This window comes from Asparagus officinalis, chromosome 4 (genome assembly GCF_001876935.1).
Source record: "Asparagus officinalis chromosome 4, Aspof.V1, whole genome shotgun sequence".
Classification (NCBI taxonomy): domain Eukaryota; kingdom Viridiplantae; phylum Streptophyta; class Magnoliopsida; order Asparagales; family Asparagaceae; genus Asparagus; species Asparagus officinalis.
Window position 1 is genome coordinate 4558005 of NC_033797.1, and position 14829 is coordinate 4572833.

A 14829-nucleotide genomic window follows, 5' to 3' on the forward strand; every position below is an offset into this window, starting at 1 on the left:
CTTCCACTAATATCACTGAGTGCTGGCCATGTGGCCTGCAATTTAAAACACAAATTAAAAGGAAGGTATCCAAATTGAGGTGTCTTCATATTTGCTATAAATAAACAAGATAAACTAAAGGGTTAATTGCAGATAGACCCAGTTTCGCTGTTTTCAACTTACTACCCTTCTAGTTCTATAGTTGCAGATAGAACCCTGGGTGAATCTTTTTTTGACTCTTTTACACTCAAAGAAAGATGAAATGGTGTTTTGAAAAATAGGCCACCTGAGTCAAAAACATTTCATTCAGGGGTCTACCTGCAAACTGCAACAACAAAACTAGAAGGGTAGTAAGTTCAAGACAGCGATGCGAAAGCGGGTCTATCCGCAGTTAACCCTCAATTATAATAGAATTAAATAATCATTCATTTGATTTACCTATCAATTAGGCGGATACTATTCTTCAACCGGGCAAGCAATTTGGTCAAGCTAAAACCAGCCTTACCATGCCTTTGGCTCTCTGTCAAATATCCATCTGCCTGGAGATTCCTCCCATATTTCTCATAGTATAACATGGGAAGTGAGGCAATAGAGACCGGCACCCCTCTCCTTGACCTCAACAGCTCAGCAATTTCCAATTCAAGCTTCTCAAGTGATCCGGATGAGAATCCATGATCCTCGTTGCCCAACTCATTGATATTCTGACCAAACATCTGAGAAGTGTAGCCATCAGAAAAGGACGGTCCATGAAAGTATCGACAATTAGCTCCATGCTTGCAATACCCCTTGTAGAAGTAATGGCAAGCTTTGATTGGGAATTCTGGAAGGCTTGGGGATCTCCTACTCGTTCTTGGAGGTAATCCAGCTTCTTGATAGTAGTAATTACCCATTGAATTAGTGGATTCCACTTGGTCATCCAAGTGGAATTGGGACTGGCTACGAAGGGAGTAGTCTTCTCCAAGGGAGAACTCGAGGCTTTGGATTCTATGGTGGTGCTCAGAGGCAGCGATTTCTGGGTCCCAATATGGATGAAAGGTGGCTACGGACGAGAAAGGGCGGGACACGGGAGGGAAGGAAGAGGCATATTGATGGTCAGAGACTTGAGATGAAGCTGCAGCTGACTTGGGGGATAGTATCCCTAGGGTAGCCTTGGAGTCCGTAATCTTCGAGAGTAATGGGGCTTCAGGGCCAAAGGCCAATTGAACAAGTTCTTGCTCATCAGGCTCTCTTAGAAAGATGCATCCCATTATCTTGATGACATTCTCTGGTTCAACCTTCTGAATTCTATTGGCGATGATCTTAACAAGTTCTGATAAGTCCATATCCAATTATCTAGTTCCTGCCATAGTAAGTTTGAAAGAGCTAGTGAGGAAAGAAAGAAAGAAAACATGTACTGACCTCATTTTTATGGAGCTGTGATGGTGTATCAAAGAAATAAGAAAACAACAAGTTCTTATTTTCAAATGAGCCTTGTTATATTTTTTAAAGATCAGATAATCTTCATTATAATTCGAAGCCAAAACCAATTGATTGTAAGAAAGAAAAGAAATAATTTAAGGTTATAGTCTAGAAGTTATTTTGTAATGAGTTCCTCCACCTAGATAACATTTCAGAAAATAAACGGGAAGAAGATGAGAGACGTATATCAGATTTTAAAACCAATGCTCCTATTTATCTTTAAACAACATCATCATAAATGAATATAATTGATCAGATGTATATGATACAAAAGGAAAATTAGGAATTTGAGTATAATATCTTGCAGTAGTTGTGGATAAGGAAGCATAGATCCCATAGACAAATAATATACTTTTGCAGCTTATATTACAAAATGTTCTTAATCAACATAGATGCAAACCAGAAACAACATTTATCATCTATAAATCATCAATAACTGAGTTCTTGCAAGCTCAGGAAATCATATAGGAGCATGAGTTTTTAGTCCCAAGTTGCATATGCATCAGTGCATCACAGTGTATAATATAGATGTAACCTCCACACTTCCTCATGGAATAGCAGTAAGAGTTATGGCTTTTGTGTGCATGCACATGCAAATAGGTACAGCATTTCGGTTGCATTTTCATAAGGGTCATCCTTCATCCTATTCCAACTATCTTCTTTCTTAACCAAATAGCCATCTCTTCAGTCAAGTATAAAATGAAGTTGAAACGACCTAAAGGGACACATTATGCCTCAGCATGAACATTTCTATCATAGAGCAATGCATGTCAAGTCAACAATTAAGCTGCATTGTTCAGAAATAGCACTTGCTATATTTCTTAGAATTTGTTGTGCTGCGAGGAGTAGTGTCAAAGGGTTAAACCATATTTTATTTACAAAAGGAGCAGCAAGTAAGCATTCAACTAGCACCTGTTTGTTGTGTTTTAGTGTACCGTGCCAAAAGCTAGGCTACATAAATATAGTCACAGTATTCTAAACTTATAACATAAAGCAGTAAGAAAGAAACTAACCTCCATATTAAAGCCAAGCTTAAAAAGACATTTGGTAAAGGGACCAAAACATTTGGTACATAATCAGTGACTATGAGAAAACTAAATAGACAATTTTTACTTGTTGATGGCTGAATGAGTGAAGAAGACTTGGTTAAATGTGGGTTCCATAAGAAATCTTGAACATGTGCTCAATAAATGTATGTATCTTTACATTTGAACAATCGGCAAAGCACTCAATGTGCCTACTTCAATGTCAAAAACAACAGGACAACTTCTAACAGTTGGGAGTCAGTCAACCGATATGTGCTTCTTGTACACTGAAAGCACAATTCTTGCTGCCTGCTACTAATATCATTCATCTCTTGTAAGCAATTATCATAACTTAAAGGACAAAAATATTGGTTAGAAATAACTATCCTAGCAGAAAAAGAATCACCAGAACTACATAAGAATACAATAATCCATGTTTCTACATAATTATATACAAAAGACAGCACAATTCCTAATAAACTCACTATCAGCACCAGATCATACTACAAAAAAGAGGATTAACAAGATTCAAATGGATTTCCAAACTAATGGTTTCATATGGGATAGGAGCACATTTCCTGCTAGTGACTCAAGTTAAATGCTTGTTGATTATCTATTATTATGGTACAATTGCTACCTGATTTTATAGCCATAATATGAAATACAATTTCTCGGAGTTGAGAAATTCCATCTGGGGTTTTCTAAGTTCTGAGCATTCTCTAGGAACAGAACTCAAAGCACGCCCAATGACTATGAAATTGGAAAGAAAAGATACCAAGGCCTATTAATATTTTCTTTTTAAACTAGTTAAAGAAAAGGGCAAAACCTATTCACCCATTCATACGAAAAATCAATAACGCAACATAGACAATACCCTTGCAAACTCTAATAGAACATACACTAGGAGTCTCTTGGGCTTAAAGAAAAAAGACAATCAACACTGCAATAAAAGAAAATCCACTCAACATGGCAACTAAAATTTGAGTTATTTTTACCTTAATACATGACCAATTACCCAATGAAACAACCCAAATCAAGAATTAAAGAATTAAATACAACTCAAAAATCAAATAAAACCAAATGGGTTTTTCATTTTCTATGAATAATAACACCCTTGGCACCAATAAATTACAAATGCCGAATTTATCACATAAAATCACTGTAAACATAATCAATAGAAACTGAAGGGGAAAAAAATCCCAGTAGTTACAGCTACAGAGCGAAGTCAAGAAATAGACTAAACTCTTGTGTTTTTCTTAACTTAAAATATTACCAATTACCCCAACGAAACAACTATCATCATTCCTATAAACAAAAACCTATTACCCAAAAACCAAAGAGCTAAATACAACTCAAGATCAAATGGGTTTCCATTTCTATGAACAGTAACATTCTTGAGACCATTACGTTACAAATGTACAACCAATTTACAGAAGCACCGGAGAAAATCTTTTAAAAAAAGCCCAAAAAATCTATCTTGATTACACGCCCAAAGGAAATTCAAGAAATGGGAACTAAAAGAAGGGGGAAAAGGAAAAGGAAGTAGTGGGGATTACCGAGAGTGATAAAGCTTCCGGGTCCAAAAAGCTGGCATTTTCTCGATCCCACGAGGAGTTAAGTAGCGAAGCAAATAAGAGATTAAGAGCGGAGATTGGAGACATTCTCGGCAAAAGACGCGATCGATCTGTAACTGATTTTAATACGATCGTGTGCAGTTGGGATCCTCGTAAAATCAGAGATTGCCCACGTCCTTTAAAAAAACTCAAACCCCTAATTAAAAGGGATTTCCTACAAAGGTGTCGCTCTGAAACTTTCTCGCCGCGCTCACGTGTTATTTGAAGCTTTCCCTCTGCAGAGTGCAGACTCTGCTCATTTTCCATTTGAAACTTTTTTTTCAATTTCGAGCAAAATAGGTAAAAGCTTTAAATCTCGGTTTTTCTTTTACAAAGTCTTTTTTTTTGTGCATAATACAAAATGCAAATAATCCGCAAAATCAACCTAAGTGCGTTAAATGATAATAAAATGAAATGGGTAGTTATATAGTATTACTTAATGTATAATGTGAGAGATTATCTATATATTCCATATTTTTATGACAATAACAACACTAGTTGAGATAATAAGCACATTCAACGTTTTTCTAGATAAGACTACAATACATGCTAGAAATGACATGAAGTAGATATTTGGCCATAAGCAAGAAAGAAACAAAGTTTTCAAGGGGAAAATATAATTTAACGTCAAAATGAGATTATTGGGAATGTTTTAGTAATATAAAATAGTTCTACGTGTAGATAATTTTGATGGCTTCTAATAGAGATTCTAGTTTTTATCCTGATAATGCTACGTGTAACTTTAAACCTTTAAAAATATTATTAGGCATAGGAGGGACGAACGTATACAATCACGTAATCATAAAGAGATACAATCAAATCAACATTATTGTGATTTAACGAGATGGTGCACACATGTGATACATCATTGTGATTTACCAGATGGTCCAAAAAGCTGGCATTTTTTCGATCTGATTTACCAGATGGTCCAAAAAGCTGGCATTTTTTCGATCCCACGAGGAGTTAAGGAGTGAAGCTAATAAGAGATTAAGAGCGGAAAAAAGCTGGCATTTTTTCGATCCCACGAGGAGTTAAGGAGTGAAGCTAATAAGAGATTAAGAGCGGAGGTTGGAGACATTCTCGGCAAAAGACGCGATATCGAATCAATCTCTAACTGATTTTATTAAGATCGTGTGCAGTTGGGATCGTCATAAAATCAGAGATTCATAATGCCCACGTCCTTTAAAAAAACTCAAAGCCCTGATATAAGGGATTTCCTACTCAAGTGTCGCTCTGAAACTTTCTCCCCGCTCACGTGTCATTAGAAGCTTTCCCTTTGCAGAGTGCAGACTCTGCTCATTTTCCATTTGAAACTTTTTTTTTAATTTCAAGCAAAATAGTTAAAAGCCTTTAATCTCGGTTTTCTCTCTCAAAGTCTTTTTTTTGTGCATAATATAAAATGCAAATAATCCGCAAAATCAACCTAAGTGCGTTAAATGATAATAAAATGAAATGAGTTGTTATATAGTATTACTTAATGTATAATGTGAGAGATTATCTATATATTCCATATTTTTATGACAATAACAACACTAGTTGAGATAATAAGCGCATTCAACGTTTTTCTGGATAAGACTACAATACTTGCTAGAAATGACATGAAATAGATATTTTGCCATAAGCAAGAAAGAAACAAAGTTTTCAAGGGGAAAATATAATTTAACATCAAAATCAGATTGTTAGGAATGTTTTAGTAATATAAAGTAGATCTACGTGTAGATAGTTTTTATGGCTTCTAATAGAGATTCTAGTTTTCATCTTGATAATGCTATGTGGAACTTTAAACCTTTAAAAATATTATTATGCATAGGAGGTACGAACGTATACAATCACGTAATCATGAAGAGATACAATCAAATCAACATTGTGATTTAACGAGAAGGTGCACGCATGTGATACATCATTTTGTTATTTAAGCCCAAATTGCAGCAATGTATGTACATAATTTCTCGAATTTCAGCTCACGTCCAATATGTAAATGTTTCTAGTCTGCGGAAATTTAAAACTACAGTTACAAATTACAAAATAACAGCTGAATTTTTTTGAGTTCAAAGTGTCACAGCATGAAGTATTGAGTAAAATTATCACACAATATAAGACGATAATATTCAAAAGCTAACCGTTGAACAAAGAGAGGAACTATGGAAATGGGAAAAAAAAAGAAAATGTTGACTTCAGGATGTTAAAACCTTCGTAATTAGTCTCTTGCAGCATCAATGATCCTCTACTCCAACATTTGCAGGAGAACTCAACATGTATAAAATTGATAGCAATGTTGGAGAAATATTAATGAGGAAATATAAACATCTTTATATTGAGACAGTGAAAGACTCATTAGTGTTCATCACATCAACCCTAATCATTTTTAGTATACATTTCTCTGTCTAATGATGGTTTGAGTATGGAGTTGAAACGTGCATTAGATGAATTAATTATTCAATACATTTCTCTGTCTAATGATGGTTTGAGTATGGAGTTGAAACGTGCATTAGATGAATTAATTATTCAAATGAGACATGCTATTCAACTCATAGAGCAAGGTGAAGTGAAACTGGGGAATCAACTCCTGCTTCCTTCACTGTATATGCATTGAGGAAACACAGTTATACTTCAACTGGCAATCCCTTGAGCTCCACTATTCTAGAATGTCACACAAAATTATACTGCCAAGTGCTCCCGTAAACCTGCAGAAAATAGAATTATGTCATTCTCGGCAAAAGTCTCGATCTCGATTCGATCTCTAACTGATTTTATTAAGATCATGTGCAGTTAGGATCCTCGTAAAATCACAGATTCGTAATGCCCACGTCCTTAAAAAAACTCAAAACCCTAATAAAAGAGACTTCCTACTCACGTGCTGCTTTGAAACTTTCTCCTCACTCACGTGTCCTACAAAGGTTTCCCTCTGCAGACTCTGCTCACGTTCCCTTTGAAACTATCTCTTTTTTTTTAATTTCGAGCAAAAAAGTTAAAAGCCTTAAATCTCGGTTTTTCTCTTTCAAAGCCTTTTTTTTTGCATAATATAAATTGCAAATAATCCGCAAAATCAACATAAGTGCGTTAAAGGATAATAAAATGAAATGAGTAGTTATTTAGTATTACTTAATGTTTAATGTGAGAGATTATCTGTATATTTCATATTTTTATGACAATAACAACACTAGTAGAGATGATAAGCGCATTAAATGTTTTTCTGGATAAGACTACAATACCTGCTAGAAATGACATGAAATAGATATTTGACCATAAGCAAGAAAGAAACAAAGTTTTCAAGGGGAGAAGTATAATTTAACACCAAAATGAGATTCTTGGGAATGTTTTAGTAATATAAAGTAGTTCTACGTGTAGATAGTTTTGATGGTTTCTAATAGAGATTCTAGTTTTCATTCTGATAATGCTACATGGAACTTTAAACCTTTAAAAATATTATTATGCATAGGAGGCACGAATGTAAACAATCACATAGTCATGAAGATATACAATCAAATCAACATTGTGATTTACCAGATGGTGCACACAAGTGATACATCATTGTGATTTACCAGATGGTCCAAAAAGCTGGCATTTTTTCGATCCCACGAGGAGTTAAAGAGTGAAGCTAATAAGAGATTAAGAGCGGAGATTGGAGACATTCTCGGCAAAAGACGCGATCTCGAATCGATCTCTAACTGATTTTATTAAGATCGTGCGCAGTTGGGATCCTCGTAAAATCAGAGATTCATAATGCCCACGTCCTTTAAAAAAACTCAAACCCCTAATAAAAGGGATTTCCTACTCAAGTGTCGCTCTGAAACTTTCTCCCCGCTCACGTGTCATTTGAAGCTTTCCCTTTGCAGAGTGTAGACTCTGCGCATTTTCCATTTGAAACTTTTTTTTTAATTTCGAGGAAAATAGTTAAAAGCCTTAAATCTCGGTTTTTCTCTCTCAAAGTCTTTTTTTATGCATTATACAAAATGCAAATAATCCACAAAATCAACCTAACTGCGTTAAATGATAATAAAATGAAATGAGTAGTTATATAGTATTACTTAATGTATAATGTGAGAGATTATCTATATATTCCATATTTTTATGACATAACAACACTAGTTGAGATAATGAGCGCATTTAACGTTTTTCTGGATAAGAATACAATACTTGCTAGAAACGACATGAAGTAGATATTTGGCCATAAGCAAGAAAGAAACAAAGTTTTCAAGGGGAAAATATTATTTAACATCAAAATGAGATTATTGGGAATGTTTTAGTAATATAAAGTAGTTCTACGTGTAGATAGTTTTGATGGCTTCTAATAGAGATTCTAGTTTTCATCCTGATAATACTACGTGGAACTTTAAACCTTTAAAAATATTATTATGCATAGGAGGTACGAACAGCTACAATCACGTAATCATGAAGAGATACAATCAAATCAACATTATAATTTAACGAGATGGTGCACACATGTGATACATCATTTTGTTATTTAATCCCAAATTGCAGCAATGTATGTACATAATTTCTCGAATTTCAGCTCACGTCCAATATGAAAATGTTTCTAGTCTGCGGAAATTTAAAACTACAGTTACAAATTACAAAATAACAGCTAAATTTTTTTGAGTTCTAAGTGTGACAGCATGAAGTATTGAGTAAAATTATCGCACAATATGAGAGGATAATATTCTAAAGCTAACCGTTGAACAAAGAGAGGAACTATGGAAAGGGGAAAAAAAGAAAATATTGACTTCAGGATGTTAAAACATTCGTAATTAGTCTCTTGCAGCATCAATGATCCTCTACTCCAACATTTGCAGGAGAACTCAACATATATAAAATTGATAGCAATGTTGGAGAAATATTAAGGTGGAAATATAAACATCTTTATATTGAGACAGCTAAAGACTCATTAGTGTTCATCACAGCAACCCCAATCATTTTTAGTGTACATTTCTCTGTGTAATGATGGTTTGAGTAGGGAGTTGAAAAGTGCATTAGATGAATTAATTACTCAAATGAGACATGCTATTCAACTCATAGAGCAAGGCGAAGTGAAACTGTGGAATCAACTCCTGCTTCCTTCACTGTTGATGCATTGAGGAAACACAATTATACATCAACCGCCAATCTCTTGAGCTCCACTATTCTAGAATGTCACAAAAAATTATACTGCCAAGTGCTTCCGTAAACCTGCAGAAAATGGAATTATGTCATTCTCGGCAAAAGTCTCGATCTCGATTCGATCTCTAACTGATTTTATTAAGATCGTGTGTAGTTGGGATCCTCGTAAAATCATAGATTCGTATTGCCCACGTTCTTAAAAAAACTCAAAACCCTAATAAAAGGGACTTCCTACTCACGTGCCGCTTTGAAACTTTCTCCCTGTTGTTTGCGTCAGGAACAAGTTCTGTTGTAGAATTTATTATAACTATTTATCGATTATAATGAATACAAAAGAGTAAGCTTCGTACTTTGTAAAACTACTCTTTACAACAAAAAAAAATCAAATTACAAGCTCCTTAGAAACAAACGCAGGATCGTTGTTTGGATCGCTGCTTGCGTGGGATCTTTGCCTGTGCCGGGGGTGCGTTAGCCCGTGGATCACCGATTCACAGATTTTGATTGAATCGTGAAGGTTTTGGGAATTCTTCCTTCGTTTATCAAAGTAAGAATTTAAAACGAATATCTTATCGATGTAAGATGTTCGCTCTTCTAAAGATCAAGTCAGAGCTTAGATCTCTAGGAATCGCCAAAAGCTTCTTGAGGATGTTTGTGAAGAGGGAAGACTCTCTCTCTTGTTCCAATTTACCAAAAGCTCAAGTCTCTCTGCCTTAATTGCTCTCCCTAATCTGCCCTCCCTCCTTTATTTCGTGTCTAGGGAGGTATTTATAGGGGTAGCAGTGCATAACAGTGGAAATGGGGGCGAGATAACTGACCAAACAAATGCTCTTTGGCCACGTCAGTCAACACTACCGCGGCTATTGGCGCGGCAGTGTGGGCTGCCGTGGCTAAAGGGGCAGTTACACCCACGTTCCTTCGTGCTTGAAATCGTTCTCCCACGACCTTTAACCACCTTTTTCGTGGTTTAACTGCTTGTCCACGTCAGCACACGTTCTATTTCTGATATGCCGCCACGTGAGCTTTAAAAAATCAGCGTATAACTGCTTTGTAACCGTCGCAACACCCCTTATAATAGCCGCGCTGCTATGTACTGCCGCGCCTAAGGCGCGCCACCATAGGCTGCCGCGCCTTAGCCGCGGCACCATGGGCTGCCGCGTCTTAGCCGCGGACCAGATACTGCCGTGCCTTAGCCGTGCCGCCATGTACTGCCTGTTGGTGTGTACATTGTTCTTCCATGTTTGTTTCGCTTCCTTTGAATGATCCTCTCTGATTAAGAGAATGGCGTTTATCGTCTTCTCTTTGCCTTAAGTAGTATTTGAATGTCTGTAAGCATTTTTTGACGCCTACAGATACCCCTTCCAAAGTATCTCAGACTCATCATTTTTTTAGAGAGGAGTCTGGGACAATTTGGATATGATGAGCTTTCTTCGCAATTTCTTCAGTGCTTTGTTGAGGAGATCGTGTAGAAGGACCCGTGAATGGCTTTAACTCTTGACTTCTTCATCTTTTAGTCTACTCATTGCTTTGTAGAATAGCTAAAATTCTTCCGGTGCTGCGTTTATCGCTTGACCGTTATCGAAGTCTTGAACTGAAACTGATGTTTTGATTTGTGCATTAGCTCTTGTCGTTGAACTGATGTTGAACTGGTTTTCTTCATTAGGAATTCATATCTGGATCGCAATTGAATCCCCTAAGATCATCCATTAGACTTTTTTCCTTAGCCTTATTTTGGCAAAAATCATTGACGCGTTGACAGGCGTTAACACAGTTTATCCTCGTGTGTTTACTGGAGTCTACACAGTTTAAGCTCTTAAGATGTTGGAGCATAGCGGTCCTGAGTGTCGAGGCTGCAGGACCAATTGTTCAGGTTGGTTCATCTGCAGGTATGGATTTTATCCTGAGTTTGTCGGATACTCAAGTTACGAGACCAACTAATGAAGCTGGTGCTTTAGTGATTATCGTATTTATAGGTTTTTGGCAAACCCTCAGTCATCAACGGGTTTGATGAGCCTTTATCGACTACCGTTTGAATCGGGCTAGCATACAGATTGTTTAAGTCCGTTCTGTATGTAACGTTGTGCTAAAAGAATAAACTCTTTTAGACTTGGTGCTATGATGTTGAATACATAGGCTTTGTCGTTAATACGGGAACGTACCACCCGGCGATGTGTGATAGACGTAAATTTATCTCTAATAAGGGATTGAGATAACGTCCCCCACGTATAAAATGTGGATTTGAAAATGTTGATGGATTACGTCTTTTTGGTAAAAAGATGAACCCGATACTGGAGAGGAAGAATTTTATATTCTATCTCCTGGTCTCTTGTTTGTTGGTAGAGATGAACCCAGAATCGGATAGGAATAATTTTATATTCCATCTCCTAGTCTCTTGTTTGTTGGTAGAGATAAACCCAGAATCGGATAGGAATAATTTTATATTTCATCTCCTGGTCTCTTGTTTGTTGGTAGAGATGAACCCAGAATCAGAAATTAAGAATTTTATATTCTATCTCCTGATACAAAAAAACTCAAAGTGGGATCTCCATTTAGAGAATCTGGACTGGTTTGAATAATCCTGACTGTCATAAGGTTTGATTATTCAATTCAAAAGTAGACCTCTCGTTCTTGAAATGAATCGAAAGGGGATTTTGGTTGTGGTCCTAACTGTAGTAATGTTTGACCAAGTGGGGGTTTTGAGACGATCCTAACTGTAGGAAGGTTTGATCGCTCGATTTGTGGACTTCTCGTTCCTTGGAGGAATCGAGAGAGAATTTTGGTTTTGGTCTTAATTATAGGAAAGTTTGACCAAGTGGGAGTTTTGTTACGATCCTAACTGTAGGAAGGTTTGACCGTTCGATTTGTGGACTTCTCGTTCATTGAAGGAATCGAGAAGGGATTTTGGTTTTGGTCCTAACTGTAGTAAGGTTTGACCAAATGGGGGTTTGAGACGATCCTAACTGTTTAAAGGTTTGATCGTTCGATTTGTGGACCTCTCGTTCATGAAAGGAATCGAGAGGGGATTTTGACTTTGGTCCTAACTGTTTAAAGGTTTGACCAAATGAGGACTTGAGACGATCCTAACTGTCTAAAGGTTTGATCGTTCAATTTGTGGACCCCTCGTTCATGAAAGGAATCGAGAGGGGATTTTGGCTTTGGTCCTAACTGTTTAAAGGTTTGACCAAATGGGGACTTAAGACGATCCTAACTGTTTAAAGGTTTGATCGTTCAATTTGTGGACCTCTCGTTCATGAAAGGAATCGAGAGGGGATTTTGGCTTTGGTCCTAACTGTTTAAAGGTTTGACCAAATGGGGACTTGAGACGATCCTAACTGTTTAAAGGTTTGATCGTTCAATTTGTGGACCTCTCGTTCATGAAAGGAATCGAGAGGGGATTTTGGCTTTGGTCCTAACTGTTTAAAGGTTTGACCAAATGGGGACTTGAGACGATCCTAACTGTTTAAAGGTTTGATCGTTCAATTTGTGGACCTCTCGTTCATGAAAGGAATCGAGAGGGGATTTTGGCTTTGGTCCTAACTGTTTAAAGGTTTGACCAAATGAGAATTTTGTGAGGGAAGGTTGATCCAACGAAGTGATCGAATCTCATCTCAGCAAAAGAGTATTTGGAAATCACCATGGGGATGTAGTGTTTATCACTTTGTTTGTAATAATCGGGTTATCCCTAAGAAAATTACATATAGCATTCTTCCGAGAACTTCCCGTTACATGAACCATCCACCCCCAGCTTTCCTTACGAAACTGGGTTTATCATTATATTCAGCTGTATGATCGGGTTATCCTTAAGAGTACCATGCATGGTGCTCTCCAGGAATTTCCCGTGAAAGAAAAGAAATAGTTTTGACTCATATACTTGTTGGAATATCGAGGAGCTGTTTATACTCGTATACTCTTTGGAGTGAGGGGAAACAGTTTATACTCGTGCACCCAATGGAGTTAGAGTTGTCTTTACTTGGCTTGTTTCGCCGTTATGACGCCGGAGTCAATTAAGGCTTGGATTTTATTTTTGAGTCCGAAGCAAATCTCGGTGAGATAAAGAACCCTTCTGTGGTACGCACAGTAGTTTGGATCCGTAATCCTCTTAGCTCCCTCCTGATCTTTAATAGGTGGTAGCTCGATTTTGTCATTAGCGAGGAGGTATTCCAATCTTCTCTCAGCTTTCTTTCTTTTAAGAAAGTGTTCAGCTTGTTCACCGCGCATTTTCAAATCTTTCTAAATTTTGGATGGTATGACCCCCAGGGTTTCCAGGACATCGATGGAGAGATTATTGTGGCATGTTTGCAGGATGAACTCCTCTGTAACAGGATCTCTGCAATTCATTGCCTTGTTACGGAAGCGCTTGACAAAATTGTCGACTAACTCTCCGTCTTTTTGCTTCTCATCCAGAAGGGTTCCGATTGACACTTCGGTGTCATCATCAAAGAAATTACTGAGAAACAAACTTTCCATGTCATCCCAGCAATTGATGCTCCCTAGCTTGAGCCGTCGGTACCAATCGAAGGCGGGCCCACGAAGGGTGCCAAGATCATGCCCAAATGAGACTTAAAATAAATCAAGTGCTGAATAGGCGAGCTCTTCCCATCAAACGGTGTAAAGTTGATCAGATTGAATTTTGTCGGGTACGGTATCGAATCCCATTCTCTTGGATAGGGACACGGAATACCCGTCTTCTTTACTTCCTGAGCGGACATCAAAGCATTGACTTTATGTTCAAGGTCTTGCATTTTCTTGTCCTCATCTTCATCTCTCTTTGAGTGATGTTGAGCAGAAATAATTGGGCCACCCACAGTGTTATTAAAAGGTGAAATTGAACCACCCCCAATATTGTTGTTGGGAGGATCCGTTGAACCACCCCCAGTGTTATTGTCATTGGGAGGTGTATCAGCCATAATAACTTCATCCACTTCTGGATCACTGTTATCTACAATATTCTGAGTGTGGCGGCTGGATTTAGCTCGCTGACTGGATTCAGGAGGTTGAGGCCGTTGAGCTCCCTGCGTCTGATGGTTCCTAATTGGAGTCGAGACATCCGTTGAGCAATTCTTGGATTGACTTTTCCTCTCGGGGAAAAGTCGGGATTTGAGTCACTTGAATGCCGCTTAGACTTTCTTTTATCAACCATGTTGATGGTGACTTTAGGGAATTCGTCATCTTGGACAGCTGATCTTCTCTTGCGGAAATGTCTCGGCTTAGGCTTCAACATTTCGGTGAAAAGCCTCTGTAACACTGAGACTTTTTGCAGGATGGTTTCTCGTTTGGAGTAGTCACATTCTGACAGTACTGCTCTAATGAGTCGCATACAGAAACAATGAGAGCTCATTTCTCGGACAATCCTCTTTCGAGTTTTGTTCACACCCCCAGCTTGATAGTACAACTCATCGGTATAATTACCGGAGAATCCTATCATCTGTTGGTATGAGCCCCCAGGTATAACAATGTCTTTTGACGAACATGTCTTTTTCTAAGGATGTAAAGCCTTGTTGGCGTTCTCAGGACAACTTGTTGTCGCATTTGAGCGATCTAAGGTCACGTCAGGAGTCGCATGCTTAGAACCACCCCCTTGCGAGTGCAGAGTCTTAACGGGCTCCTGAGTTTCGTTACGAACTCCCAAACGGGTAGAAATTAGGATTTTCCCATCTTGG

The 14829-nt window shown here is 37.6% G+C and overlaps 1 protein-coding gene across 1 annotated transcript in view; it reads right to left on the minus strand.

Moving 5' to 3' along the window:
* The window catches only part of LOC109836413 (zinc finger CCCH domain-containing protein 54-like), a 7540-nt gene extending 3279 nt beyond the window's left edge, over window positions 1-4261 (minus strand). The window contains 4 exon segments of the mRNA XM_020404306.1: window positions 1-7; window positions 10-35; window positions 418-1318; window positions 4019-4261. The exon segment at window positions 1-7 is cut by the window's left edge and continues 93 nt beyond it. Of these exon segments, the coding sequence (XP_020259895.1) occupies window positions 1-7; window positions 10-35; window positions 418-1301 (917 nt within the window). The 5' untranslated portion in view covers window positions 1302-1318; window positions 4019-4261.